Source organism: Oreochromis niloticus, linkage group LG18 (genome assembly GCF_001858045.2).
Source record: "Oreochromis niloticus isolate F11D_XX linkage group LG18, O_niloticus_UMD_NMBU, whole genome shotgun sequence".
Taxonomy (NCBI): domain Eukaryota; kingdom Metazoa; phylum Chordata; class Actinopteri; order Cichliformes; family Cichlidae; genus Oreochromis; species Oreochromis niloticus.
Genome location: NC_031982.2, coordinates 4527248 through 4544845, shown reverse-complemented (window position 1 = coordinate 4544845; position 17598 = coordinate 4527248). Strand labels below are relative to the sequence as shown.

The window sequence follows — 17598 nt, the reverse complement described above, 5'->3', positions numbered from 1 at the left end:
GACGTCAGCACTGGCATAGGTGCGTCCCCTCCGGTTCGCTCAGGAGGTCCCGACGAACAACGAAGCCTGGCCTCTGATGACAGCCTGGGTCCCGTGTCCAACATGCTGCTAATACCCCGGATGCCTACTGCTCAGTATGAAGTCAGCAGTTCTTTGGGATACACCAGTACCAGAGGTACATTCCTCCCAGTTTGCACCTGCAGGGGTCGCCGTATAAATATTTCATTCCTTTTCTAATCTCATTGTGTCGTTCAGACCTTTTAGAAAAGATGATGGACTCTCAGCGGGACTCCAGCGCCCCGGGGAGGTTCACAGTGGGAAGTGCCGAGTCCACGCTGCACATCCGGCCGGGAGGTTACACTCCTCAGAGAGCACTCATCAATCCCTTCACCCCATCCAGGATGCCCATGAAGCTCACGTCCAACCGCCGCCGCTGGATGCACACATTTCCTGTCGGTGAGGTTTTACACAGTCTAGAAAACACACTTTGGTTCACAAAGTGTGGAATTAATTTATCCCAGCACACTGCCAACATTTATTTATGAAGTTTAGTAGTGTTGCTACACACACGAGGGGAAAAGGTGATGAAGGCTGAAGCCCCTCTGACGTGGTGTCAACACTAGTTCTGACTGAGATGTAAAGTTTAAACAGGAAAAAGAAAAAGGCCATGTGGAGCTAAACCAGCGCCAAAACATCAGCGCTAACATCTGCCTGTGTGTGTCCAGGTGCATTTACATCACTGAGCTTTATAATTAGTGCTTAAACAACAACCGTGAATCTTCTTTAAACTGGCAGGTGGGGAGTTTGTGGCAGTTCCTGTGAAGGATACTGTGGGATCAGCTCCCAGTTTGGGTTCAGGATTACACTGAAAACTTTCATATGTAGCCGAAAGGTAACACTTATATTATATCGAGCCCACATCGTTCAGCCAGTTCACAGCATCATCCACCATGCAGGTGGACTTTGGAGGATTGCACACGAGCATGTATGCAGTGTCCACAGGCTCCTTGCAGGCAAACCACAGTAGCATCCATGTGGGCACAAACTGCTGTGGGCACAGACTGCTGTGGGCTCAGACTGCTGTGGGCTCAGACTGCTGTGGGCTCAGACTGCTGTGGGCTCAGACTGCTGTGGGCACAGACTGCTGTGGGCACAGACTGCTGTGGGCTCAGACTGCTGTGGGCACAGACTGCTGTGGGCTCAGACTGCTGTGGGCACAGACTGCTGTGGGCTCAGACTGCTGTGGGCACAGACTGCTGTGGGCTCAGACTGCTGTGGGCTCAGACTGCTGTGGGCACAGACTGCTGTGGGCTCAGACTGCTGTGGGCACAGACTGCTGTGGGCTCAGACTGCTGTGGGCACAGACTGCTGTGGGCTCAGACTGCTGTGGGCTCAGACTGCTGTGGGCTCAGACTGCTGTGGGCACAGACTGCTGTGGGCACAGACTGCTGTGGGCACAGACTGCTGTGGGCTTTCTTACTCTGCTCTTTGTACTCTCCCATTGCCTGCTCATGCTGGAGGAGGTCTCTTACTGTTAAAAGGGAGTTTTTCCTTCCCACTGTCACCGAGTGCTCGCTCACAGAGCGTCTCTCTCTACTGCTGTATGGTCCTCACCCTGACTGTCCCTGTGAATCAGCACTACATAAAGTTAAACTGAACTGAATCTCAGTTTTGTATGAGTAACAGGGTGATGAGGTGTAGTGCTGACAGTGTCCACAGTTTTCTCAACATTAAGGAGCAGAGTGACTCATTGTGCTGATGGGAGTAGAAGGTTTTACAAACATCACATTTCTGAGCAAAGATGAAGCTGAATTAGATGAAGAAGATGAGCTGAACTATCAAAAATACTAATGCAGTGTAAGCTTAGATTGTATGCATTTCTCTCAATTCAGACTAAGGAGGCACTGCTGAGAGACTCAGTGTGGTTTAATTGGACCCCATAGTGACGTGTTGTGATCTCGTGTGGGAGAGTCCACCGCTCTGTCCTGTGCACCTTGTACCATTGGGCTCGATTATCAGTTTGAAAGACTCAGTCAGAGCTTTGACGCTGAGCTCCTTCTGGGGACGTCTCCCTCGGACCATCCAACTATTGTAGCACATGATAAATGAAGCAAAGAGCTGTAAATCCTATTTATTTAATGATATTTAAATATTCCAGTAAAGTTTGTGTTTGAGAAGTTCCCAAAATTACATATTTTAATATTTAAAGTATTAAATGGAGAAGCCGGTGTTCCAGCTGTCCAAGCAGTGTGTCGGTGCTGGCTGCATCCATATACCAAGGGTTTGCTCGCCCAGATAAACGGAGTCATCCATGTTTCTTATCCCACGTAACCTTCTTAGATTATCTAAATGGCAAAGGGCCAACCACTGATCCCTGTAAAATACCCGATCCAGTGAGATTTAGACACACGATGGTTCAACAGGTCCTTCTGGGGAGGCCATCCAGATCCATCATCAGACCAGGCAGAACATGGCGGAGCTGCAGGACAGCCAGCAGAGAGATCCCGCCCACACCTCTGCGGAGCTGCTGGAGCTCGCCTATCACGAGGCCACCGGAAGGTTAGTCACACTCACCAGGCAAACGTTTGTTCCATAAACAAAGCCCCGGCACACGTGATCAATGCGTGTTTCTGCCTTTTCATTTAAGGCGAAGCGCCTCCCGCCAGCCAGGAGACAACGGCCTCTATCCCGCTGGAGGAATGGAGGAGTTCACTGGAAGCCCGGGGAGCAACAACAGTGGTGATATACCTGCTGAAGCCTGAGCTCTTATCTTCAGTGCTCCATTAAGCTTCACCTGAGCTAGCACCATCAACATGCATTTTAGGTCCTTTGGACCAGTTTATCCAAACTGAGCAGAAAGAATCTGTGGCAGTGAGCCGGAGGGTCAGGATTTCGTTTGGAAAATCTTCTAAGACAAAAACACTATTGTAGAATTTCTTAGTGTATAATCTGTTTATTAAAAAGCAGTCGGATACAGAGCTGCTGGGATCTTTCTTTTTCCAGTTAAAAGAGCCCGCTGAGCGTAACACTCCCACATGTGTGAGCTGTGCTCCGGTGCCTTCATTACAGATTCATTCTGACAGTTTAGTTTCAGAGCGTTCTCATCCCAACGCGTCATACGGACGATGTGTCACGGCCCGAGGCGCGCATAGTAACATGGAAGCTCCGCTCCGCGGCTTCCTGTTTCAGCCCCGACCTTAACCATAACATTAGATTCATTCCAACCCGCTCTCATGCCTCTGAAAGTGTAACGTACGGACGATTTGTCACATGGCGTCGGCGTGTTACGTGTTGGGATCAAAGGCGTATGTGAGTGGTGAGGTTTAGGCTACGCCCACACTAGCCCGGATAGATTTGAAAACGGCGTTTTCATCTGAAAACGCTCCGCGTCCACACGTTTTTCAGTCGTTTTCACAGAGGTGTGCGTCCACATTGAAACGGATGAAAACGCTTACGTTCCGTCCTGCGCGTGCGTGAAAGCGAGTGAGAATTAAAGAATCTGCAGCACGTACAAACTGATATTCATCTTTTTTAGGGCTGTCAAAATTGAGAGCAATCAAAACAGCGGAGTGCATTTTACAGCGGTTATCTTTGTTTAATTGGTCACATGACTGCATCACATGACTAAAATGTCTCATAAGTCTGTGTTTTCGAGTGTCCACACTGCGATGGGACAGCTGCGTTTTGAAATGTATGCGTTTTCGAGAGCGTTTCCAAAACGCTGCATCAGTGTGGACGTAGCCTGAGTGATCGCATGTGTCACAGTAAAGAACCTTTAGAGTCGCCCTCTGATCGATGCTCGTGCAGCAAATCTGTACCCAACTACTAAAACTGACAACTCTCTGTATGTTTTTAGAGTTTACATTTGAATTCCACTTTTTTTCCACAGATTTTATTTTAATGACTGACTGTAAAAATGTGTGAAGCCACCTCTGTATGCTGCTGTGTGTATTTTGGTGTTTTCACATGCAGGTAGTAAGGATGTCTTTGTTGTGCACAGGAACTTTCACCAACCGCAGCTCCTCATTTCAAGACTTCTCTGCCACTGGTGCCGATCCCAGTAAGTTCCAGTTGACTTTACAGAAATGAAATGGGACCAGTTGATGAGTATTGCAAATTGTTTGAAAACTGCAGGTAAACTTTGGGATCATAATGACATCCTGATATTTAAAATCACCAAACTGCCACTAAAGCCTGAGTTCCCTGCGAGGGCTTTGGCAGGCGCGTTTCTCCGGGGTTGGCAGATATAAACGACGCTCACAGGTCACGTGACTCCGGGTTACCCTCTCTCCCTGTCCTACTGTTTTCTAGCTTTCTCTCAACACTTTCTGATGACGTAGCTGAAATTAATTCACCCTCCTATCGTCTTCAAACGCCATGACCTACTGCTCTCTGCAGCCGTGTGTATGTGCTGTTGTTGCATGGCAGTGCCTTTGAATCCAGGGTGTTCACACCAATCTGTACGTTTGCATGAAGGGATTACTCTGCTGCAGTACACTTCACGCCTTTGCTGAACTAAGAACACATTTTTCACTTTCTTGTGAGTGATGCCAATCACAGCCTGACCGTCACATGACCACAATCTGCATGCGTGATCACTGCTGCACACCATCAGGCCCTCGGGAGGATCAGGCCACTGAAAGTAACGCATTTCTTGTTTTTTCTTCCCCTCTTTTCTACTCTGTTTTGTTGTTTGCACCTCCTCCTTTATGCTTTCTTGTCCATCCTTGTCTTCACCCCACCATGCTCCTTTATCCTTGCCCCCCACATTTGTACCACTCCACTCTGGGTACCTGCATTTGTCTGTGCTGCGGGGATTGGGTTTTTTTGTTTTTTTTTTTTGCTCTGTGTGTGTGTGTGTGCGTGTGCGTGTGTGCGTGTGTGAAGCCCTGCTGCTATCTGCACCCCCCACAGTGCCCAGCTTCTGCTGCACAGTGGGAGTGGACTGGAAGTCCCTGACCACACCGGCGTGCCTCCCACTTACCACGGACTACTTCCCTGACCGGCAGACGCTGCAGAACGACTACACCGAGGGGTGCTACGATCTGCTGCCGCACAGTGACCTGGACAGGTAGGCTCTGTCCTACGTTTCAGGTTATGACCCAGACGAGTCTGAACCGGCTTCACTGGTTTACAGCTGTTATGTACACGAGGACACTTTGGGTCATTAACAGGGTGGATGTGTAAGTAGAGATGATATGCAAATGCTCTGTGGAGAGCGCACAGGAGGAGTTTGTCTGCTGTTCTCACGCTCCTAACAGGCTGTCTGCTTTCTTCCTGTCCATGTTTGCAAGAACAAAGAGCAGGCAGTCTGGATGTTAGCTATCTGCTCAGCCAGCTGTTTTCAATAACAGCACCACTAATATGAGTGTCCGGTCAGTTCTCAGTACGTATAATGTTCCAGTCCACACAGACGTGGTATAAAATAATAACTGAGATTATCGCTGGTACCTGGTTAAAGAAAAACTTCCAGGTTTCCTGGTCTACAATCATATTTATGAAAGAAGATACGAACTCCATCTTTGTTCTCCTGTCAGGCGTGAAGATGACGTTCCCGTGATGAGTGCATCTCAGGTGTTTGAGGAGTTCATCTGTCAGAGGTTGATGCAGGGCTACCAGATCATCGTCCAGCCCAATAACAGAAAACAGCAGCCCGCCGTGGCCACGCCCCTCGGCAGCAGTCCCCTGTACTCCAGAGGTGAGAGAACTCTTTGTAATCTCTTCTCATCATCATCATCATCATCATCATCATCATCATCATCATCATCATCATCATCATCATCATCAGTTTGAACAAACACAGAGGACGAATAAGCAGAAACAAATAAAGCAGCTGCAGCCGTGTACTTTGCAGTATTCTTCAAAGTATTTGTTTTACAGTTGAAAACTGAATTTCAAAGTATTGTTTTTTTCAGTTTTTAGAAGAAGGCTGGCTCGAGGTATGTGACAGTACCAGTTCTGTTTTTAATCACTGGATGGTGGGTGCACGTAGTGATATTGAATATTGTTCTTTCCAGCTGGACATGATGAAGAAAACTGTTGTCATAGCTTTACTGTCAGAGAGCAAAGAGACGGAGCAGCACAGTCACAGGTTTAGTCCAGTCGTAAATGAAGAGGAAACGATGTTTCTTCCCTTTGGGCTACAGCTGCACTTGGTTATCTGTCAACACTCAACCTTCAGTCATAATAATCGTATAACAGATGTCAGTGTGCCAGCTGTGGTGTCTGGCTCTTCTTAAAGAGAAGCGCCAGATGTTTGTCACTGCATGCGACCTGATTCTTCTCGTGTCTTCAGGCCTGGTGTCTCTGCGTCGAACAGAGGAGGAGGAGACCGTTTACTGGCTCAGCATGGGCCGCACCTTCCACAAAGTCTGCCTCAAAGACAAGATCATAACTGTTACTCGCTACCTGCCAAAGTGAGTGCACCCGACCCAAATACACCAACACAAGAACCAGCAGCCGTGTCCTGTCAGAGCATGGCTCTTAGGCTACGTTCACACTGCAGGCGAAAGCGCATCAAATCCGAGTTTTTTGACCCTATGCGACCCATCTCCCATCATGGTATGACAGTGTGAACGGCACAAATCCGATCTGGGTCACTTTCGTATGTGGTCCTGAATCCGATACATATCCGATGTTTTAGAAAGCGACTGCTGTTTGAACGGTCATGTCGCATTAAATCCGTCTTTTACGTCACTGACACAAGACAGACGCCAATTATCAGCGCCGGAGAAGACATCGCGAACGCTTCCTGGCCATCCAGTGTAGATGTTAGTGAAACTGTTGGGAAGACAACGTGAACATTTTATTTGTACTGTATAATCTGCAGATTCTGACAGAAACCTGCAGCTATCCTTAGAAGCACCGCTCCTCTAAAACAGCAATAAGGATCATTATTAGGTTATTTACATTATTATGTAAATAACAAAATAACTTAAAGCAAAAACTGGGAAACGTAAAGTCCGAAGTCTTTATATTAAGGGCCATCAGTCAAACAATACTGTTGGTCTGGGTCTAAACAGAGCGCGTTGTGTGTGACGTCTTCTTTTGCGCATGCGGGCCGCTTTGAGCGTTCACACTAGAGCGCGTTTGCTGTCGCATTTTATGTGTAGTGTGAACAAGCAGACAAAAAAATCGGATTTGATCAAAAAATCGGAATTGAGCATTAAGACCTGCAGTGTGAACGTAGCCAAAGTCCTGTGTAGGCCTGCCGATGCTAACCTGTCCCCCCTCTCAGGAACCGTACCTGGAACCAGACTGTGACACACTGACGTGTAGAAACACAGAAGCAGCAGCAGCTTTTATTAATAAGTAATGAGAAAAAATCATTATTAATTGGATAAAAGCCAACTTTACTTTTTTGTAGATTGAAGTAGTAGTTGGAAAAGTAATCTGTTACTAGTAAAAGTAATGCATTTAGTGGTTGAAATGAACTGAATGTAATTGTTGGCTGAAGGCAGTAATTACAGTTGTTACTGTATGTACGATGGAGGTGATGGAGCTGCCTGAAACAGAGAGCGGGCGTGATGAAAAACAAAAGTAATAAATGAGTAACTAAAAGTACAAAAACAGAGAACTGGTTTAACTGGTGGCTGCGACTCGAGGACACTTTGTCTAAAGTGAGCAGTTGATAATGAAATGTCTGAAATGAAAGAGACGAAGAATCGCTGGCTGATGTGATGTGTGGAGACATAAGTGAACTGTTGTGTTAGCATGAATACCGCGCTGAGCACGGGCGTCTAAACTCTGAGTAATAGTTACAAAGACACTGTGTAGTAAAAGGAGACACTGGGAACCAGCTGTGTGTGTTTCAGGTACCCGTATGAGTCGGCTCAGATCCAGTACAGCTACAGCCTGTGCCCTCCGCACTCTGATGCTCAGTTTGTTTGCTGCTGGGTAGAGTTTGGACACGAGAGACTGGAGGAATACAAGTGGAACTACCTGGACCAGTACATCTGCTCTGGTGGCTCCGAGGACTTCAGGTAGCAGTGCTGTCAGGCTCACTGACAGCACGCACACTTTACTGTCCTTTTTACTGTAGAAGCACTTGAATAACTTCCCATATTGTGTATGTAATATGTGTTATAAGTGAAACTGTTGGCCCTCCCCAGTTTGATTGACTCTCTCAAGTTCTGGAGAACTCGCTTCCTCCTGCTTCCGGCCGGAGGAGCTCGGCGGGTGGCGGATGGGGAGGGACACTGGGACGTTTATGGGGAGGGAGCGGCTGCTGGAGCGGGTAACAGCGGGGACTGGGTCCTGTTGGACGGCTTCATTCGTTTCCTGGAGGGTCTCAACCGCATTCGGCGACGGCACCGCTCTGACAGGATCATCAGGGTGAGACTTTCCAGCAGCCGTGTCATTCCTCCTCTGCGCACATCGTCTATTCACTGATTCCTATTTCACACTCCTCTGATTTACCTCAGGTCTCAGAAACAACAGCGATCACAGCACTTTATCCTGATGATTACTGCCGTGGAGTATTTCTTATAATAAACCCATGGGTGCCGTGGGTCTGCCAAACAAAATATTCAATGCTTACAGACTGTGGGCTCTAGTTTGACTGTTTTATTGCACGATGTGTGGCATCAAAGTGCAGCTCATTACAAACCACTGATGTGTGTTTAACCCGTCTATGGCAGTGTGAGGATCAGGAGTGAGAATGAGCCCAGAAGGACACATGTGTCTACTTTTACTTTGACGTTATTGAAGACTTTCTGACTGAGTCCAGTGTGGTGTTGGCACTGACGCATCGTTTTCTTATCTGTGCAATATGCAGCAGAAGAGTGCGCCCCTCAAAGGGCTCCAGGTGACCAGCCCACTCTCTCCATACCCCACTGAGCCTGTGGCGCCACCACAGGGCAAGAAAGGCACGTCGGCCTTATCAGCCCTGCTGGAGATGGAGCAGAACCAGAAGTGAGTCCTCCCCTGGGACATGTGGCTGTCTGCACTTTTGTATCCTGTTCATGGTTCTTCACATAACTTTAGGATTCGACTATATAATTATTCTGTTAGTGGTTTGATGTGGTGGAGCGTGTCAGTCTTTATAAATGTTGTGCTTGGTGTCAGGACACTGGAGGAGCAGGCGAAGCCCTCGGCAGCCGTCAGTGACCCTGCAAATGTGACCACAGCTCCCACATATGTAGACAGTCCCCGCAAGGTGAGGATGTTCTGTGCGCCCGGCAGAGCGCGTCGTTTTGCTTTGGCGCTGAGCTTTTGCAGACACGTGTGCGTTTATGGTGCTTTGGTGTGGAGCTATGTTTTCTTTTCTTCCATGTGCTTCCTGCCATAATCTGTTTGGTTCCTGTTGCTTTGGGTGTTTGATCCTGGGTTGTGTTCTTCCTGTATGCTGACAGGACGCTGCCTTTATTTTGGATTTTATACGTAGCCCTCGTTCCTCCTACATCTGTCACTCTCAGGTTAGTAACAGGGTTGCTGGGTGTGCATGTGTGTGTCGTTTGCTGTGTCACTGTCTGTGGCTTTGCAGCGGTGCTCGTTCACATGTAGTGATGTTTGCTGAGACATCCTCGCACTGGGATCACGTTTGTTTGCATGTTTTATAGCTACTTATTGCTAAAGCATTGAATCTAGTATAAGATTATTAATAATCCAGTGCAGTATTGTTTCTACTGGTTTTTCTTCTGCGTTCTGCGTGGTCCCACTATCACTAACATCTTCAGTTTCTCAGGGAAGCATTGAAGCCCTGTCCTGTTTGCATGATCGGGGCGGGCCTCACATGTGGCGCCTGCACATGCAGATGTTTGATATTGTACACATGTATGCACACATGTCTGTGTGATGCAGCTGTATGCAGATGTGTGCCTCACCACATCCGGTGATATGTTACGCTGGTGCTTTCCATTAATGATGAATGTATAAACAGAGTCACAGAGAGACCAGGACAAAATACAAACTAGGGGTGTCAAACGCGCGGCCCGGGGGCCACTTGGGCTGTCAACATTAACGTGTTAATCCGTGGTCACGGTTAACGCAATTAAAATTTTCAACACAATGAACCCGTCTGGAGCGCAGAATGGACACACTTTGTACAAACTGTCTGAAATGCGTTGACAGAGACATTTCAGGGATTTCGGGTCATTCTGCGCTTCAGACGGGTTCATTGTGTTGAAAATTTTAATTGCGTTAACCGTGACCACGGATTAACACGTTAATGTTGACAGCCCAAGTAGAAATCTCAGTTTCTACAGTTTGAAGTGACTTTTTCGTTCAAATAAGTTCTTGAAATGATTTAATATTAGGACAACATGAGCAGAGAGCACAAACATGCTGAGGGGTTGGCTGTTAGAAAAACGTTTGTGTTGTTTTACAATATTTGAAGATTAAAAAAACAAACAAAACTAGATTTTAGCCAAGCTTGTATCAAAGTGTCTTCACAGTGTTCAGTTTTCATCTGCCTCAGTTCTTCTTTTCCAGCTTAGAAACCAGAAAACTGTCATTTAGGCCACAGCTCAGGATGAGGCAACGTCGGCCACACAAAAACATATTTATTTTATTATCTACAGTGTTGTTGTTGGAAATGGACACAATAACTCCAACCACAGCGTGTTACTGTGACCTGTGAGCTTGTTTACTGCTTTCTCAGTACCTGAACACAAAGGTAGCTTTCCATCAGCCACTGAAACACACTGGGAATGACATCCTGTCTTATCCTGTTATGGGAACAGATGATTTTGTGTTAAACAGCTCATTGCTGTGCAGATCCACACCAACCTTTGTGTCGGTGTGGCAGAGGCTGAAACCACCAGAGTGACAAACAGTGTGTAATGTGGGAAACCTTTGTGACATGAAACGTGTGCGACTGTGTAGCTGGCGGCGGAAACGAGCGAGGCTGCAGACCGAGGAGTTCAGGCCGGAGCAGCAGCGCAGCCTACTGGAGACGCTGCAGCCTGCAGCACAGACGTCAGGTGATCTGCTCTTTTATGTACTCGGATACTTTTGAAACATTAAGATCATCCAAGTTTTCCTGAGGTGACTTTAAAAGTCAACACTTGACACGTGGACATAAAAACAGTTTGTAGAATATTTGAGTTTGTCGTTAAATTGAGATTGTTGTTTTTAAGGTGTGGCTCGTGTAGAGGAAACGCCCACGATGTTTTGCATCATTATCGTGACTTCAGTGTACGGAGCTGATAAATACTCACTGATGTGTTCACAGTGGGCAGTCTGCAGGAGTCCTCTCTCTGTCCTCTTCCTCCACACTCATGGAGATCCTGGAAGCGATCAAACATCCCACGTAAGATTCCTTTTTAATGTGTTTGTCTCCTGATTTGTTTGGGACCACTGAGTCCGTATGATAACAGAGTAAAAACATAAGCTATGAAAGATTTGCACATATATCTCCCCGTGGGTCACTGCAAGCAGGAATGGCCAAAACTAAAGTGCTGTGCTAATTTAAAGTGCTTCCAGGGATAAGATAAAACACATCTAACATACTTCAGGGTTCATGTGGGCCCTCGACATCTCTAGATGAGATCAGAAGAACATTTCTAACAATCTTAACTTCCAGATGGAAAGTGGTTTCCGTCTGCTCTCTGCAGTGATTTGTCTGTGTGGTTGTATTGCAGGACGGGTGTACAGCTTCTCCCAGAGCAGAAGGGCCTGCCACTCAACTGCTTTATCAGCGCAGAAGTGGTTCATTGGCTGGTCACTAATGTGGAGGGTGTGGCCACACAGGGGATGGCCGTGGATATCATGCAGGTAGGACTTCCATGTGATAACTTTGATTTTTGTTCCTGCTGATTAGAGTGTGAGTCATGACTGCAGTGTAGGCCACGCCGTTAGTTTGCAGCCTGTATGTGGCTCCAATAGTCAGATACAATGTAGCAAAGCTGTTTGTTAATCCACGGTCCGAGGGTCTGCGCTGCATCAGGAAGGAAAGCCCCCGTCGTGTTAGCTCAGCCAGGCTGTGAAGAGCCACAGCAGATCTAAGCTGGTGCTTTAAGCTTGCAGCCACACCCACTCTCCTCTTTCCATGTTATCTATGAATGTATGTTGTGTGGAGTCTACTCAGCTACTGACTTTTATGTAGAAAATGTTGGATGAAGGTTTGGTGACCCACGCCTCAGGAGAAGCCATGCGCACCTTTGTCTATGGCTTCTACTTCTACAGGATAGTGGGAGAGAAGGATGGTGAGTGAGCAGGCACACGGACAAACATCGTTTTAACTACAATACACATACAATACGAATACATTTTAAACATGTGGTTATTCTCATATAGACGTTTCCCCTGTAGGCGCCACCCCCCAGCTCTCCACCGCTGCAGGTGGGGGCTGGTCCACTGCAGCCCTAGAGGACTTTACCCTGTTCCAAAGGAAGTGGTTCGAGGTGGCCTTCGTGCTGGAGGAGCGGCGCCCCTGCGACCTCCCGGCCTTCCTCCTGCCCTGGCTGCCCAGCCGGCCAGCTTCCTACGCAAGTAGGCACAGCTCCTTCAGCCGCAGCTTTGGAGGACGCAGCCAGGCCGCTGCATTGCTAGGTACACCCAGCCTGACCCACACCGCAGAGGAGCCGTGCCCTCCTGTCTAATGCAGTCTGATGCAGATCATACTCCAGCCTGCCTCAGGGGGCCGGCTGAGCCCAGCATCCAAGTGTCACCAAAGGCGAACGGTGCATTTGTTTAGGGATGTTGGTCCAGTGCTTTGGCAGCCAAAGGGAAATCCTGAGTGACTTTAGCCTCTGATAGTTATTTAGGATTTGATTATGGCTGTAGAGTTTCACGGGCCTACATCTGCTCAACTCTGCACCCTCAAGCTTTTGGGCTTGGATGCATCCAGACTCGTGGTTTTCAGTTTGTACAAATGTTCTTTCTTCCTTCAGTTTTTGTAGCAGCAGTCCTCTCGACTACATAAACAACTGTAGTAATACAATAAATCGACTTGTGCAGGTGACTGTATGAAATCAGTGGCCCTGATACACAGTGTGCTTCTGTAATACAGTTTCTTCTTTGCATGTATTGAAAGTTTTTGTAAATTAACAGAATATCATATGATGCTGTTGATTTGGAGCACCCAAAACTGAAAACAATGAGCCTACATATAAAACCCACAGACATAACATCCAAACCTCATTTACCATCATTCATATTTGTCCCTGACATCGTGCTCACCCTGCGCCGTCACCGACACAGAGATGCAGGGCTCAGCTGGCCTCACAGTGGCCTGTAGATCTGCATGGGACAGCTGGTGGTGTGTTCTCCAGTGCATGCACAGTCCCTGTAGTTATAGTAGTATTTATGTGATCCAATAGCCCCCTCAGTGCATGCTGTGTGGTTAGTGCAGAAGCAGCAGTAGTTGTACTGGTGGTGTGGTGTCTCAGTGCATGCTGTGGTGTCAGTGGCTGTGGTTTACTAGTGCTGTGGTGTGCATTGTGCTCACCTGTCCCTCTGCTGCCTGCACTCATGCTTGCTTCTTGCTTCCTGCAGCCATTAAATGCATCATTTGTTAAAACGTTGCTGTTTTGCAGCTGGACTGGCTTAAATTTGTCATCCAGGAGCTGGAATAATGCAGACTCGTACCTGGAAACATGAATGATGGTGTTCGCATAGTGATAAAGCTGGTCTGAAGCATAAAACAAAGGCTTGGTGTTTAATGACAGGTGCCAGTTTGCAGTCTCATGACACAGTCACAACCTCAGATCTGCTGGTTCCTGTATCTGTGCAGCCGTGTGCACTAAAGACAAACAGTCCACATCTGGAGGTTCAGTTTTACATATAATTATTCAGAATTAATAGACAAAAATAATATATCAATACATTAGTTGCTAATGAGTGCTGGCTCACATGTCAACACCGGACTGTATATGCATACTTATTCAAAGCTGTAATATAGAAAACAAAGACAGTGTTTCTTCGAAATCACTGATGGTTCTAAGTGTCGGTCAGCCACAAACCCAAATGTAGATCCAACCTTGGAGGATCTTCCATGAAGCCGTCACCAGCTCTGCTCTCCAGCATGCCATCAGCCTCTCCTTTTCTTTGCTGCTTTGTCTCCCGTCTTCCTGTTTTCCCACCCTTGTCCACGTGTTCTGTAGCTGCTACAGTTCCAGAGCAGAAGACGGTCACTCTAGATGTGGACGTCAATAACCGCAGTGACCGAACTGAGTGGTGCAGCTGTTATTATCACGGCAACTTCTCCCTCAACGCTGCCTTTGAGATCAAGCTGCACTGGATGGCTGTCACTGCTGCAGTGCTCTTTGAAATGGTAAGCACGTGCCCTGGTTCAAACCACCTGCAGTCAAACCCAGTGTGCCCGTCCTTCCAGCACAGATTATTCTAACGTCCAGTTCTCTCAGCACCTTAAAAAGAAGGAGAACATTCCTGCCAATCAGATTGTCACACAGTACAAACTGTGTGGCACAGCTCTGTTTAATGTTTGGTGTGCACAGAGGGAGAGTACACATACAGTGTATGTATGTCCTGTTGTTGTATCCATCATGCAGAATAGTTAGAAACATGAATGTTGCGTGAGAGCACAGATACATTTTAATGTTTTGGCTGTGGGAGTCAGGACCAGAGAAAGTTCAGAGGAGATGAGACAGAGTATCACTTTGTGTTCAGCATCTTCATGCATTATGTGATGGCTGAACCACACCAAGGGGGGAAACGAGGCCGAGTTTGCTTCAAACAGGTAAAGTGTTTGTGCGGCTGTGAACACAGTGACGCACTCGGCTGTGGAGAGCAGCCTCTCTGTGGTCCGACCTCCATCAGAACAGCTGCCAGCTGTAGGTCGTACGTTTGAGCTCCACAGAGAACGGCTACAAACACACCCGCCGCACTGGAGCGCAGTACATGAACTACAGTGAAGGGTCCATCACAGTGTGACAGATTTACTGCTGTGCTTTGAGAGTGTGAGAAATAAAGTCATCATTTTAAGAGCCGTCAGGCAGCCGTAATCTTAATATGAGCCCAGAGGAAGTATCTGATTCACAGGTTTTAACGGTCACTGTCCATCAGGTCCAAGGCTGGCACAGGAAAGCGGCGTCCTGTGGTTTCCTGTTGGTCCCGGTGCTGGAAGTTCCTTTCGCTCTGACGTCCTGCCTGTACGGAGACCCGCTGAGAGCGCAGCTCTTCATTCCTCTGAACATCCACTGCCTGCTGAAGAATGGCAGTGACAACCTTTTTGAAGGTTCCCACCTCTCTGAACGAGTCTTTCATGTGTATCCGTGTGGCTCAGTGACAGCATGTGTCGTGTCATCAAACAGGGTTTGAACCGGAGACGTACTGGGACAGGATGCAGCTCTTTCAGGAGGCCGTCCTCTACAGGTTGTAGTCACTGTTTGCACTGTGCTGTCAGTTACACATGGAGAGCTGCGTTAGCATTAGCGCCAAGTTCCAGGGCTAAAAATGTAAAGAAAGGAGAAAGTGTCTGAAGTTTCAGCTGTTCCGGACTGCCTCTTGATAAGCCCCTGCATTACTCCACACATGCTTCTTCTGTGATCTATTTTAGAAATACTTCACATTCACAGCTTTAGATTCATCTCTGGCTCATAAATGTTCATTGTTTCTTTTATTTTCTATTATTCTATCGATCTATGGCTTTATCTTGTTTGAATCTCACTTGCAAACTTTGGTTAACCCTGTTGCGCGCTAACTTGACATTGACGTTGGATACAAGCTGATTAGCTTTAGCTGCTAACTCCGGCCTCGTCTCTAAACATGGTTACTTATGGCTCTAGAATGACAGACGGCCATGAATCTAAATGGACAGACAAGAATGCATGATGGGGCTGCTTCCATCTTTTGGATACAGTCTATGGCAAAAATACAGGAGCTGAAACGATCAGAAGCTGTGTGGAAGAAAGACGAGGCGCTTCCTTCACGTTATTTTACTGGGAGGTTTGTGCTCTGTGGCAACGTGAAGCCAACACTCATCGTGTCATTCTACATTTACAATGTTGGTGCTTGAGTCGTCAACTCGGCCCCTTTCCTGAAATCAGACTTTCAGTTTAAGTGTAAGATTTTCAGTTTAAAGTTCTCCATCATGCTTCACAGGACGTTCATGTGAACACTCTACTCTTTCTACCAGGTTTGGCTTTGTGCATGACAAGTTTTCTGCTTCCACCTTTAATTTCCCGTCTGAGAACAAGCCTCAGTACATCCACGTCACAGGTTAGTCACGTCACAGCGTAAAGACCCGCTCTGTTTGTCGGAAGCTGACCACTTTCACCGCTTTCTGTTTCAGGCACCGTGTTCCTGCAGCTGCCGTACGCTAAGAGGAAGTATTCGAGCGGGCAGCAGCGCCGCCGTAGAAACTCCACCACCTCCAACAGCCAGGGCCCGTTCGGAGGAGAGGAGAGGGTGGGCTACTACTGGGCCTACAACACCATGCTGACCAAAGCGTGGAGAACCGGAGTGCTGGGCGACGAGCGGCTGGCAGACCGGCTGCTCAGAGACTTCACCGACTTCTGCGGCAACAAAGACAACAGACTTCAGAGCTTCTGGGACAGCTGCCAGGAGAAGATGAACGCCAGCGCTCCCTGACAGCACCGTTAAAGCACTGTGAACATTTGTCTGAGTCTGTCCTCGCGCTGTGTCTGCTGAGGACGCTGAGAGCTGTTCATTACTGCTGCTGGTAGCTCTGCAGCCTCAGACAACAGCAATAAAACTACAGAATTCAAACCAGGTGGAAAAAGCTTCATGTTGTTTATCGTTGTCACAGATTTCTTTTCACATGAATCTTTTTGTTTCTTTGTTTTTACATTTAATCGTTTAGTTTTTCCCCATTTTCACACTTTTACCTCCGTCTTTCACATTTTGTGGACGTGATTCATTACTTTGTTTTGGGATTTCTTCCCCATGTTTAAAGACAGCACCTCTGCCATAGAGATCTCATTTATAAAGAGCTCAGCAGGAGCGGCTACATGTCTCTGTCGCTGATGGAGGGCGGTCAGCATCTGTGGTGACACTGGAGAGATGGAGGAAACGCCAAGAAAGAACACCAGAGCTGTTTGCTTTGAGTGATTATGGAGAAGTCCAGTAGCTGCACCGTCTATAGAGAAAACACATCACTGGGGCCAAGAGAAGAGCTGTGCTCAGCAGTGACAGAAGCTTCTGAAGGTGTTGGGCACAGTGAGACGGTGTCGAAGGCTTTAAGGTGGAGGTGTGCTCAGCTCTGAGCCTGCAGTGGTGATGGACAGCTTAGGTAGGAGTTTCTGTGAGAATAAGGTGGCAGAGGACCCGCAGAGGTGGAGGGACAGAACGACAAAGGAAGGTCAGCAGAAACCGAATATGTGTGTGTGTGAAGGTGGAATGAGAATATCAGAGCAACAGTTCAGGTTGCACCTTGATGTGGACACGTGTGGAGGAGGGATGGTGCATATGGAGCTACCAGTCAGAGCAAAAACAGGCTGCATGGCTATAGTGACCTGCATAGACTGGACGTGCATGCCATGGTTGCTCCACGCTGCACCATGTTGGTGATGTGAATAAGTGTGTTTGGTGCTGGGACACGGGCAGAGAGACTCAAGGCTAGGGCTGGGTATCGTCACTGATTTCTAGAATCAATTTGATTCGATTCAATTTGCATTTTGCTTCAGACAGTCAGAAATATTATAATTCAGATCATGCATCAGTACATTTCCATAT

General features: G+C 47.5%; 1 protein-coding gene across 15 annotated transcripts in view; it reads left to right on the top strand.

Annotated features, from left to right (window-relative positions):
* depdc5 (DEP domain containing 5, GATOR1 subcomplex subunit) overlaps nucleotides 1-16636 on the top strand; it is a 25862-nt gene extending 9226 nt beyond the window's left edge. For 5 of the 15 annotated variants that reach the window (XM_005464515.4, XM_005464517.4, XM_005464516.4 and 2 more), the window contains 24 exons: nucleotides 1-175; nucleotides 256-456; nucleotides 2424-2559; nucleotides 2648-2739; nucleotides 4001-4060; nucleotides 4888-5071; nucleotides 5538-5698; nucleotides 5916-5939; nucleotides 6296-6416; nucleotides 7815-7982; nucleotides 8112-8334; nucleotides 8777-8913; nucleotides 9067-9157; nucleotides 9354-9416; nucleotides 10825-10922; nucleotides 11174-11251; nucleotides 11583-11715; nucleotides 12047-12146; nucleotides 12238-12492; nucleotides 14046-14215; nucleotides 14968-15139; nucleotides 15216-15276; nucleotides 16040-16122; nucleotides 16196-16636. The exon at nucleotides 1-175 is cut by the window's left edge and continues 46 nt beyond it. In XM_005464515.4, coding sequence (XP_005464572.1) covers nucleotides 1-175; nucleotides 256-456; nucleotides 2424-2559; nucleotides 2648-2739; nucleotides 4001-4060; nucleotides 4888-5071; nucleotides 5538-5698; nucleotides 5916-5939; nucleotides 6296-6416; nucleotides 7815-7982; nucleotides 8112-8334; nucleotides 8777-8913; nucleotides 9067-9157; nucleotides 9354-9416; nucleotides 10825-10922; nucleotides 11174-11251; nucleotides 11583-11715; nucleotides 12047-12146; nucleotides 12238-12492; nucleotides 14046-14215; nucleotides 14968-15139; nucleotides 15216-15276; nucleotides 16040-16122; nucleotides 16196-16494 — 3285 coding nt within the window. In that variant the 3' untranslated portion in view covers nucleotides 16495-16636. The other 10 variants (XR_268005.3, XM_005464520.4, XM_005464518.4 and 7 more) reach the window with 10 other exon arrangements.
* The last annotated feature ends 962 nt before the right edge of the window (nucleotides 16637-17598 follow it).